Raw genomic sequence first — 13,171 nt, 5'->3', positions numbered from 1 at the left:
ATCATAACACTGCACTGTGGTGCACAATCCAAACTCATCTAATCACCTTACAGCAAATGCTTTGTTACGGACGACTGGGATTTTAAAATATTATGACCTACTTCACCTATGCTAATTCTGCATGTTTGCAGGGAGTATCAGCACACAAGCTAAGCAAGCATGTTATGCTTAATGCATGTATATTGCAAAACAGTGAAATAAGCTCAAAGGTTTCAACAAAATCACAGCACTGCACACTAACATTTCCCTGAATCCCCTGAACCCTCAGTAAGTTGCAAGATCACAAAATTGAAATTGGAGGCAACTCGGTCCAAAGACTGCTCAAGGAATACAGCAAGAAATCTTTTGTAGCAAGCTTTGCTTCACTGCCTGCTCAAATTTTGTTTGGTTTGGTTTTGTGGTTTGGTGGGTGTGGGGTCGGCTTGGACGAGGAAGGCGACAGAAAATCCCGGGGTGCTGTGTCTCCAAAATAAGGCAGGCATTTCCATCACGTGGCTTCATGGGTGCGTAAAGTGTCTAACACTATTCAACATGTTTCCCTATCAAATGCTGCCCATAGCCATAGCTGCCCTTATTTTATGCAGATGTTCCACTCCAGCCACGGTATATTCACACGAGCGCCTTTTCTGACTGCGCAGCGACTGAAGGAGGAGAAGGAGGTATCAGCATAATCACGCAATCATCCAACCATTGGGTCGCGGGCGGAGCTTATCGCACAGCAGAATCTATGAAGCGCGCACGTTTTTATTGTATTTTTGGCGAGATATCAAAGAGCCTTGTGCAACATCACTGCGCTCAGCAGCTCCGTCCATCAGAAAGAACCACACGGATAGTTTGTTCGCGGGGCACAGAATCTGACGACTGACGCGCAGAAGGAAGACGGAGCGAAAAGAAAGCCACCCTCTGTTGCCAATGTTACAAGCTCTATTATTTTTGATCTAATACACCAGGTAGAGCAACACCTGATCTTGTGGAAGCTTGCCGATGAGCAAAACCGAAATGTACCAAGGAAACATGCCATGTGGGGAAAGATCGCTCTTGAAATGGAAAAGAGACACCCGGATGTCGAAGCAACGGTAGATGTGTACATCAAAACACTTTTTGGGTCCCCATATTCACGGCGCAGTCGTTGTATCAGTTGCTGTTAATTAATAATGACGAGTTGACAGCATTCGCGTTCCAAACCAAAAGGTGTCGGCTCAGGACGCTAGCAGTTTGGTTTAAAAACGAGAAATGTGTGAGCAGTATCGCACGCCGGGTAAGACAAAGGGGGGCAAAATTTTATCCCCAAGCCGGCCACTGTGGGGTCACGCATATTCATAGTTGTCTGGCATCATAAATTAACCATGTAATGGTACAATATTTTAGGGCTGTCATTACACAAGCCTACACGGTAGCACCCCGGGGTCATCATCACGTCATGCAGTGCATTCGCGGGAGGCCACTGTGTGCATACATCGTGTTCTGACAAGCACCAACGAGAACGATCAGTTGTAATAAAGGGAGTCAGTTTTCCGCGGTTTCACTATTCTTACGTGTTTCCCATTCATCGCGGCCACACAGTTTGGGAACTGCCACAGCGCTTTAGAGTAATGTGCTTTACACTGGATAAAGCTATAGTGCTGAAGATGCAACACTTACGTGATGGCGTAACTTCTCTCGCTTTGTCATGACATTATTTCATAATTAGTCACTAGGGGAGCTTCCTATGTAACGCGATATGCAAAAAGTGCCAATTCGTGAATTTCGTTTTGTTCCATAATTTTATATGTATGTATGGGACGGTAACGTACCCCCACCAAAAAAAAAGAAGAGAAAAAGAAAAGAAACAGGAAAGATCATAAGGGTTGTTTGTGTGGGTGTGAACTCTGCCTCGCTATGCCGCAGGTATACGCGATGAACGTTTTACTGGGAATGAGTAGCAGACACAAAAACATGACCTGTCCAACGCCTAAAGCAATGGGGCCAATGAAACGCAGGAATTGGAAGCTACCATAGCTAGCCAAGCTCGCAAAAAAAAAAAAAGCAAGACGGATGGAGGATAGAGTATGAAGGGTGGAGATGCGTTGAGGGTGCATGAGTTCGTCGGGGAGAGCAAAGTATTAGATGGGCCGTTGAGCAAGACCTCCCTTCTGCAGAAAGAGGACAAGGTTTCTTGCTTTAGCGGAACGTGCGGCAGAGGGACCACCAAAGACACACACACAATTGACACAAAAAGGTGTACGCTCCACTTTGTCCTCCAATCAGAAGTGAGAACCCTATCATTCACGGCAATGATTGGCGCAGAACCTGCTATGCGGTGAAGCTGTTTTTACTGTGTTCGAAAGGTGCGACCTTTACGCCACAGCCGTCTCTGCTTTACACCACACTCAACTCCGTCAGACTGCTGCGGAGTCACGGTAAAAAACGACGACGCACAGCTTTCACAGTACTCTCTCCTACACTCTTTCCCGCTCACTCTTATTTACGAACGTTTTATGCATTTAGAGGCATGTTTAAGCGCACATAATTCGAACGAACCTGTTGCAGACGGGTTACGGTATACTGTCCTGCATATTGGCCTCTATACTCTCCTTCTGCGCTTTGCTATGCGGAGCAGAATGTATTTAAAAGTGGCCGCATCGATTCTCAAAACCTTGCGGTAGACAAATGGGTCCTCGTGTCGCAGTTCCCGTAGAAGGCTATTTTGCAGACCGTACCCTTTCCTCAGCACCCATTCATTCGTCCATAGCTTCTTTAACCGCTTTTTCTTTTCGTGGCAGCATTCACAATCGTCAATCAGAAAAGCAAGGGCCACAAATTTTCGCTGTCTTTCGTCCATTGTGTACCAAGCGCCGTGCACATAAAATTAATGCTGCAACGTTCAACCGCAGCATGAACGTTATCCCCGGCTTCCCCAGCATCTGAGCCGACAGCACATTGGAACACTATCTGTGTAGGCATTCCAAAAGGGCGTAGCCTCAGCGCCTTACCATTTACCCCTCTCGCTCCTTCAGTCGCTGCGCCGTCAGAAAACACGCTCTTGTGAATGCACGGTTACGCACGCGTTCCGGTCGACGAGCAGCCGTTCTCGCACGGGAAATCTAGCACCTCGCCTATACCTCCGAGTTTTGCACGGACATTCAGCACGTCCCTGGCGCCGCAAAGTCTCTTGCAGTTGCCCTCATTCGAATTGCGAGCGTCTCTTCAATCGTGCAGCCGCGAACTCCCGAGGCAATCGCTGCTGCTCAGGCCACTGACGACGAACTTCTGCAGCTTCGTCGGCGTGGCACATCCTCGCTCAGGTTCATCGACCTCGCCATACTCGTCTCTCGCTCAACCATGTGATGCGACACCACTCGGGCTGAGCCAATGCCTTTCGTCCCCGCGCCCTACCGCAGCGCGGCCTTTGCTGCGGTTCACGACCTAGCCCACCCCGTATTCGTGCCACCCAGCGCATGGTGACCGCTCGCTTCGTTTCGCCACCTATAAACGCTGACGTCAGAGCCTGGACCCATTCGTGTATTCCATGCCAGCGATCCAATGTGCACCGGCACACAATATCGCCGCACCAGAAAATCCGCTTCCCGGATCGACATCGTCGGCCCCCTTCCACCGTCGTCTGGTTTCCGCTACCCGTTCACAGGAGTGGGCCGATACACTCGGTGGCTGGAAGCCTGCCCAAAGCCCGACATGTCTGCCGTAACCGTCGCTGCCACGTTCCGAGCCATATGGGTGGAGTATCCGCCCAGGTTACCACAGATAGAGGTCGCCAATTTGAGAACAAGTTATTGTCCGCTCTCACACGGCTCCATGGCACCTCCCGCATACGCACGACATCCTACCACTGCCGCCATCTAATAGTGTCGTGGAGCGTTTTCACTGCCACCTAAAGACCGACCTCATGGCATCAGAAGACCGCGAGCACTGGGCCACTAACCGCTGGCTCAACTCGGCCTACGTGCTGCATTCGAGTCCGACGACGGTTGTAGTCCTGCCAACCTGGTGCACGGCCGCGCCTCCGCCTTTCCGGTGAATCCTTCCTCGACACCCCCGGCCCGTATGACCCCACCCTGTTTGCTCGTCGGCTACACCGTGTCTTCCGCACACTGCGCCCAGTGCCCCCACGTTCTTTAACCTCATACACCCCTTTCGTCCCGCTGGATCTTCTAACGGCGACGCATATGTTCATCCGTACTGACCCGTTCGTGGAACCCAGCCCTCTCCTTCCGATTTGTTTCGGTGTCAGTCTGTCTACCAGCGTCATGATGACGTTTCTCTGGTAGAGGTCTAAACTATGCATCTTTACTCCCGGTGGGCGTACAATGCTTCAGCTTCATTTCAATGGCAGCGGTTCTTACTCCCTGAATAAAATACTGTCATTGATTGAATATCATGTTTTATGGGGAAAAAATGCCATGAAGGAACCGGAGAGAAACCAAGAAAATATGTGGACGTGAGTGAAAAGCGAATTAAAAGTAACTTGGAACTTAACTTAACTTACTTTGGAAAAGTTACCTGAAAAAGGAACGAGTTCCTCTGAAAGTTACCACTGCGCAGAAGTACCGAGTTAAGTTACAAGTTACAAAAAAAAAAAAAACTTAGTTACAGTAACGAGTTACCTCGAACTCTGGTTAGAAAGGTATCCCTTCCCACTCATAAGGAAAATTTTGCAATGATACCTGTTTTCCCAGGTTTTCCAAGCTCGGTTTGCAACAAGCGCAATCAGCAAGCGACCGTGGACAATAAGACTGCTGACCTGCTAACGATTGCTGCACACTGTGGACTCAGAATGGCACATCTGCAGTTTGGAATAGCTGTGGGAGCTGGAAGTTTCCAACGATACATGTAACAGCTACTGCAAGGGGAATTTTGGGAAAATGGGCTAGAAGAACCGAGAAGGTCAACCGCGTCCGACGGTCTCTACAAAAGCCGACCGCGAAGGATGGCTGACACAGTTTTCTGGGCCACAGAGAAAAATCTTGTTGTGAGGAGGAAGATCGGCCTCCCAGTTACCGGAGGTGCCCACGAGGCTCCACAACCCCGACTTGCGACGTGCGGCCCCTTCCGGACATGGACACCGGCCTCCGAGTCTTCACAGAAAGTGATGAAAATGTAAATCATTAATCGAGAAGGACAACTACGTGGACGGCACAAGCAATTGTCGGAACCAAGTTGTACTAGGTGAGTCCAGAGCGCACCCAAGGTCCAGACGTTGATTATATTGAGAACGGGCTTGTTAATAAAGAGTTCCTATTGTTATGAGCTGTGTTGTTGTGGTCACTTACTCTCCGTCTCACCCAAAAGTGGATCCTTTGGTATAGAATTGCTAACGCTCAAATCCCGAGAAGGGAGCCTTTAGTTATTACAACAGTAGTAGGCTGCACCTGGAGGAGTGGCCCTTGTGATGCATGAAGTCATATTACTGGGATAGAAGGTCAACAACGATAGCAAGGTGAAGACTACCTATAAGCACATGAGTCTAAGGGGAAGAAGAGAACCGCAGGCATTCCTGGGAACTCTGAATGTTTACAATCGGTTTCTACGAGGAGCAGCACGTCACCTGAGGAATGCAGTAGGCCACCCTTAGTGGCACAAGACAGTTGTGCGGACAAAATACTTGCGCAGATTGAAATGCTGGAGGCAACACCGGATATTTTTTGGGACGCTCCAGTGATAGCTCAGTGCACCCGAAATCAACCATTTGTGGTTTGGCATTGGACGGTGACAAAATGGCCTTGAGAGAAGCTGCCAGAAGACTTAAGCTATTCGTCAAACGACAACATAAGCTGTTAGAGTACAGAGGCTCGCTCCTTAGGGTGTAGATTTGTCATTCCGACGTAAGCAAGGAATCATGTGCTGGGGTTATTTCATAGCCTACATCCACATACTATCCGCATGAATGCAGTGCCCAGGAGGGTGGTCTGGTGACCATACATTGACGGAAACATCGAAAGGAAGGTCCGAACTCGCCTACCTCGTCAAGAGTCAAGAACAGTACTTCTACAAGAAGTACTTCTGCAAGGAGTGCCTCGGCAAGGCAATAGCCAGAGACAAACAGGCTCCTGTGCTCAGGAAATGTTGCCAATTGCGTGTTTGCTGTGTGTCTACGCCCTTGGATCTGAAGCATGTTTCGCGCTGGAGTTTTAATGCGACTTCATGGCTGTATCCTCTTAGGAGAGGGAGGTTCGCAGTGCATGTGTTGGTCATGGTGTTTTTCTTTGTTTTTTGTTTTTTTTTGCCTCGTTTGCATGTCATGAAGTTATGCAGAATTATGTAGTGTGGTTTAATGGGTCTGTATATTGTGTACACTCTGGTCTGCAGCATGAGTTCTGCGTAATCTGTTTTGTGCACGTTTTGCATTTGCCATTTGAAATTGCTTGCTACCTGTCATTTTGCCTTCAATAACTCTGAGTTGCATCAATTTTGTGTTCTTTCAATATATAATTCTGGAGAGGTTGCTACATTGAAGCACTGTCATCAAATGTGTGGTATTTAGGGTCGAGTTTCGAGTTAATCATAAGCCGTTGCTTTCAAAGGTTTGTCAGCTTGGATTGTGTAATAGATATTGTCAATGGTTGAAAAATTACCTGTTCGGAAGGAGGAACGTGGTACGAGTTGCCGGAACATTTTCCGTTCCGTTTGAGTCTGTGTCTGGAGCACCGCAAGGAAGTAACCTAGTTTCACTTTTATTTTTGATGTTGCCGGTGTCGTGAAATATTGCCAATTGTTAATGTTTGCTGATGACGTTAAGATTTTTCGTTCCATACCTTGCTACGGCGATCACCTGTCCATTCAGGAAGACATAACTGCAATCAGTGACTGAAGTTACTTAAGCGGCATGTCTCTAAATGATAAAAAAAAAACAAGTTTTATCTTATACAATAAAACAATAAACATTACTCTTTGATTATGACATAAAAGGCGTCCAAATAGAGAGAGTGGAAACCATTCGTGACCTTGGGGCCATTTTCGATCCGGCGTTGAATTTCAACAACCATGTGTCATCCCTGTATTGCTCCACAATGAGGATGATCGGCTTCATTTGTCGTATATCTAAGAATTTTAGAAACTTTCGCACTGTTGTCTGCTTGTTGTCGTTTGGAACTGTCTCTCCAACACACACTCTCAGATCGCCTCGAAAATGTGCAAAAGAAGTTTGTGCGAATCATCTACGATCGGTACTCACAAAGAAAATGTTTTGTGAATATAACCACCTCTTTGCGAAGCTTAAGATGACATCACTGAAACAATGTCGGTGTATTGACGATATGACTTTCTTGTTCCATGTCGTGCATGGCAAAATAGATGCTACTTCACTGTTAGCGAGTGTAGATTTTCATGCGCCATCTATACATTGTAGAGTTCATCCTACCTTTTATCCACGTTTTTGTCACTCGTCTTCTCCTTTGGCTCGCATGTAGTGTTGCTTTAATGACATTCGAAATACTAGTGTGGACATTTTTGCTGACTTTTGTTTTTTTTATTCTTATCCTCTTTATAATATTTTATTATTCTTGTAAGTTAACCTTGAAACAAGAAAGTCACTGAAAAGGTTAGCCAGCTGTAGGACTTGAACCCACATCTTCTGGATTGCCGGTCCAGGGCTCTACCAATTGAGCTAAGCTAACACACCTCCTCAGCGACTTCCAAGGCAGCCTCAGAACATAAGTTCTCCCTTGTTCAATAAGTTAAAGGTACTGTAAAGCAGCACCGATCAAATGTCATTTAGTGTGGCTATTCGATAGTATAAGCCACCAGGACAAAAACTGTGTAAGTTTCATTCCAATCGACGGTGCAGTTAATTAGTAAATTACAATTAAAGATTATGGGCAACACTGTACTAGGTATTCGAAATGAATCCGTACTTCTGACACATACGGCGGCAACCACATTGCATGCGTATAACACTGGGCCCGACATAACAATCCACCACAATCCACCATAAAATCCGCCCCTGCAATTCACACAACGATCCACATCTGAGTATAAACAGATAAGCGAATTGAAATGAAATGCTGAGCCGTTGAAAAAAAATGTGTCAGACGTTCAAGAAGCCAGACAGCGTCGGGACTTGTTTGTTCACAGAGGTTCACAGAGAGAGTTTGTTCGTTCGAAAGAGGCCGCGAACAAAAGGAGCGCGCAGGCGCAGCAGAGAGAGCCTCCATCGAACAGCGGCCAGCACTGGGTTACTGCGCAAAAACAGGGGTTAACAGGTTAAACTGATAACAGGGGTTTCAGATTGCATACGTAAACAGGAAAACTAATAATATGGTTACTAAAATAACGAAGTTCCGATGTCATAGTGTGTAATACCAATTTTCAGTGTTGCCCGCTGTACAGGGGGTTGTTTGACACCAGGCGTCGCACCGCTCCACTACGCCGCATCTTTCATGGCAAATTAAAAATATTTATAGCGCGTTGTCGGTTCTTCGGTTCCGCACATGGTATTTAGAAGCAACAAAGTCTCTAGTCACATCACCGGCATATCATGCTTGTCTACTGCTTTACAGTACCTTTAACCTTCTTTTTCGTGCACCTCTATTTGGGGCTTATGCTGTTGGCGGGCGCGTAAAACCAATAAATAAATACAGTTTGTAGCTTCAAGCAGAAGCTATCTAGGAGGAGAGACGTTCGAGTGAACGGCATTAAGTCTCAAAACTAATGGTAAACTCGCACTCGGAAACACATTTAGTCAGGCTCTAACAACTCAACGGGGCGTAGAACCGCATGACAATGTACGTCATGTATTGGAAATACCAGAACGAGGCTGTATTTCATAGTACAGTTCGTTAAGTATGAAGACAGTGAACTAGTTTCATTTGGGTAATCTTCCTAATCAGTCTTCACGTTGAGTTACAAACCGTTGGGTGTATGACACCAGCTCGTTTGCTTTTTAAGCGTTATGTTACTAATGTGTAGTCTAAAATGTACTGTACAGAGAAAAGGAACTGAAAGGGGAACCATCGTGAGACAAACGGTATCGCTAAAATGCCGTTGGTTAACGCGCGGATGAGCACGCCGCCGGTTTGCGCTAAACGCCGCCGCCGATGACGATGCCGCCGGCGCGCTGATTCAAATAGCCGCTTCCAAGCCCAGAATGGATCCAACGCCGCCGCCGACTAAAGCGGCATCGGCACACACCTCTATCTGGCTAGCAGTTATAAATAGGCTTCCCGGCACGTGAGTCATGGCGTAAAGCGGCACAGCTCAAGCGCGTATACGCGATGCATGAGGAAAGAAGAATTAAGAAAAACGGTGACGAACGAATTCAATACCTTCCGCTTTTTTTCCTATGCTCAAACTCAATTAAGAAAAAAGGATAAAGGTAGGGGGACTTTCCACGTCACAGGATGACCGTGTTGGCCGTCTGGGGCTGCTTTCTACGTCCGTTTTTTTCATTTAATTGGGCACCTATAATACACCGCAGAACGAAAATATTTTGCGTGGTGACTCCTGATGGGCAGCATAAGACACTATGCAAGGCTTCGAGCAATGTTAAATGTAATCTCATTGCTCCTTTAAAGGGTCCTTGCTAATCTGGACCACGGGCACCTCTCTTACTAGACATACGTTGCTGGCAGAATGACACTGATTAGACAACCGCATTAAAAAGCTATACGAGTACGGATGTGAATAAATCATATGAGCGGTTTATTGCATGTGTGTTTTTATATGTATGCATGTTGTTTTGTTTCTCTCCTTCTCGCTTTAACTCTTATTCTTGTACCTTTTCAATTCGTATACCCTCTCAAGATATTCTGGCATTAACATGCAATACGATTAAGCATATGCGAGTAAAATCATAATTTGAGTCGTCTGTGCATATGCATTTTCATGTGTGTGTGTTCAATTTATTTTACGTGTGCATCGTTGAAACGCTTCCAAGAAATGGAGCAGCAAACATCTGATGGGTGCCGCCCAGCTTGAATGTTTGCAAATTATCTGGTAATTCCTTCACAACCTCCTTACACAAAGGAAACAAGCAGTTTGCGCCATTAAAGTTTGACCATTAGAAACGAGGCCTGCGGATAGTGCCTGAGGGAACACCTGCAACATGCGGGCATTGAAAACGAATTAAATTAAATATATCTTTTGTTTTGCCCCTCCAAGGCCAGGTTCATGAAGGACAGCTTTATTGTATTGAAGAAAAACAGTACGGCTGTTGTTTTCTTTTCCCGTGCACACATCGCCGCAATCTCGCCTGCGTCTCGAACTTACGAAATTTCCATTGTATTTGCTCCTGATAACACCCAAAAACGCATAACAGTGCATATCTTGCGCAGGTCGCTCTATGACGATACGGATGTGCCTCAATTTCTTATGGTTTGTTTGGTTCTTCATTATTGTGGTAAGTTGACTGAATCTCATAGGCAAGGAAATAAGGGAGAGAATTTAAAATGCCCTTCAGTACATTTTCAGGATGGAGCAGACACGTCGAACAATTCGTCAAATGGTACGTTCTGGAACCTGTTTGATAAGTATTCTAAGAAATCCCCCGAAGACATCGCACGATATCTTATAAAAACGTAAGTGTGCATAGTGGTTTGTTATGTGAAATATATGAAGAGTCGGTAGTAAGAGTCAGTGAAGAGTAGTATCGGATGTTTTCTTGTTAAAGGGGTTGTGAAACCAGTTGCAAATATTGATTTATATCTGCTAAACATGCACATGAAAACCTTATGTTTTTGCGATCCCGCGTTACGAAATTATTGCACGCTGAAGATCGCGCGCTGGGCGAGCTCCTCCCTCGCTCTCGACTTCGCCCGTTTCTCCCTTCGCCGGTTTTTGAAGTACGTTTTACCGTGGAGAAAGGAAGTGCATACTTTTCCGTTTCCGTGACAAAGCACGCGATTGAAAAAAGTATATATATAGCCGGCCACCGGAGAACGGCATTCGTTATGATGATCTTCGGGTACATCGGGCATGTGCGCACAGCTAAAACCTTACTTCCCGTCTGCCTGCCGACGCGAGATGATGGTGTAATGGTTATTTTTAGGTTTTTGGTACCATTATTTACACAATTTTGAAGTTTCTGGGAATCTGCCAAATCTCACAGATGTTTACTCTTTAGGAACATCAGGTATGTACGATGCTTATTTGTGATCATGCGGAAGAACTCGTGAGTAACCCATGGCTTAAGAATCCTTTTCGTAACTAACATGCTGAAGAAGCAACAATTTCCATAAGTTTATTTGAAGAAGACATGCATATAAGTATCTTTGAAGTATCGCACGCGAATGCATTCTTTCTGCGTAAGGTAAGCACATAAGTATAATGAAGCCCGAAAGTCAGTTGGGTGATTGACGCCAACCGAATGAAAAAAAAAAGATGATTCGATCCTGTAGTGTTTGGAACTTTGTAGTTAAGGCGGCGCATCATAGCCGGCACTTCGTCGTCTACAGTCGATGGATGCAGCGGCGAGCGAAATGGTTCGCGCAGTCACTGCTTCACAACATTTAGGCGCTTGCTTGAAAATGCAGTACCGCTGATGTAACGTCTTCTTTTTGTGTTATTTATTTATTTTATTTATTTATTTATTTTTTGTCTTGGCGCGCGACGGTCAAGCGAAATATTTTGCAAACATATGACCGCTCGTGCTCACCCATGCCAAGTCCAACAGTGTAAACACGCATATCGCGCTCAGCCAGACGGAACAATTAGTGGCGCGGCTTTTGAATACGCACAGGCTGTCCAGCTGTCTCCTGAACTTCTTCTTTGATCTGTTGCTGTTCCGTGCTGTGTTGTTGTCGTGCGAAGAGTTAGTCACCAGTCGTTTCGTGTGATTTCTGCAATGCTTGCGCATATAATAAACGAAATCTCTCGTAACACAAAAAAACTAGGTTGGACACGACGCGGTTGAAACAAGTTGGTGCCGACATGTTATAGCCTACCGACAATAGGCGGAAATTGCGAAACGAAACCGCAACCTGTTTTCTTTATTTCCTCTCACCCTGGGCTTACAAATTTCAGACCACGTTGTGGTGGTGCAAAACGCTTCATTTACTTGCACAGTCAACGGAAATGAAATGAAACTGCAAAGAGGCTGCATAGCGTTTCCCATATCCTTGGACATCAGTGGAGGAGGAGGTGAAAGGCAAAAGAGAAGAAGAAAAGGGAAGAAAAGTAGGGTAGAGGAGAAAAATGTGTGCGCGTGGACCATACAGCTGCTTGGAACGTAAAGTGCGAATGGAGGTTTCCAGTTTGGTCCAGTATACAGGGTGTCCCAGAAAACGTGTCATTGAATTATAATAAAAAACTACACCACCTAGAGTCATGCGGTCAATGGCATTTGTTCTTACTGGGTTTTTGACACCTCCTCATGTGAACGTCGTGTGATGTAAGTTTAATTATGTCAATTTTTGCGAGCTTATGTCGGAAATTTTCCTAGTAAAGGTCATTTTTTTACCCCACCAATGTGAAGAGCGTGTCTAATTTAGTCAAATTAATGATAATTGACAGGGATATTCAGGAGCTCTCCCATCGGAAAAAATAGCCGAACATCATGCTCTACGGAGGTCGCACAGAATAGCACACGATGAATTTTTCAGCGCAGTCTTTGTCAGTCCGACGAAAGGAGGTTGGAAACCCAGCCCTCCCCGACATCGCAGAAAGAGATAAAACAGTCACGGCTTATCACGTCCGACTTTCGCTGGGATAATGCTTTCCCTCTCCCAATTTTAGGAACTGTTACTTTTTCTACTATCACTCTGTGGGCTGGCTTCGGAACCTCCTTACGTCGCACTGACAGCGATTGCGCTCAAAAAGTCATCGCGCGCTATGGTCCGGTGCTCCGAAAAGCATGATATTCGGCTATTTTTTCCGATGGGATAGCTCGTGAATATCACTGTGAATTATCATGAATTTGAGTGAATTCGGCACGCTCTTCATATTGGTGGGGTAAAAAAGTGACCTTTACTTGGCAAATTTCCGAGTTCAGTTCGCAAATATTTACATAATTAAACTTGGAGTACATGACAGTCACATTAGGAGGTGGCAAAAACCTAATAAGAACAAATGCTCTTGACCGCATGATTCTAGGTGGTGTAGTTTTTTTATCATAATTTAATGACACGTTTTCTGGGACACCCTGTATAATTCGGGTCTGTTGTGCTCATCCTGGTCGTCACTAACCACGGCCCCAGACTTCGCCCAAGTACAGATCAGCATGCCGTGAACTGGGTCTCTGATG

General features: G+C 45.8%; 1 protein-coding gene across 1 annotated transcript in view; it reads left to right on the top strand.

Annotated features, from left to right (window-relative positions):
- Positions 1–13,171, top strand: part of LOC135383612 (phospholipase A2 hemilipin-like) — a 77,659-nt gene that overhangs the window by 15,593 nt on the left and 48,895 nt on the right. Inside the window, exons 2-3 of the mRNA XM_064613003.1 lie at positions 10,266–10,330; positions 10,402–10,508. Of these exons, the coding sequence (XP_064469073.1) occupies positions 10,266–10,330; positions 10,402–10,508 (172 nt within the window). The remainder of the gene's footprint in view (positions 1–10,265; positions 10,331–10,401; positions 10,509–13,171) is intronic.

Source organism: Ornithodoros turicata, chromosome 2, assembly GCF_037126465.1.
Source record: "Ornithodoros turicata isolate Travis chromosome 2, ASM3712646v1, whole genome shotgun sequence".
Taxonomy (NCBI): Eukaryota; Metazoa; Arthropoda; class Arachnida; order Ixodida; family Argasidae; genus Ornithodoros; species Ornithodoros turicata.
The sequence above is the reverse complement of the archived record's forward strand: the minus strand, read 5'-3'. Positions and strand labels throughout refer to the sequence as shown.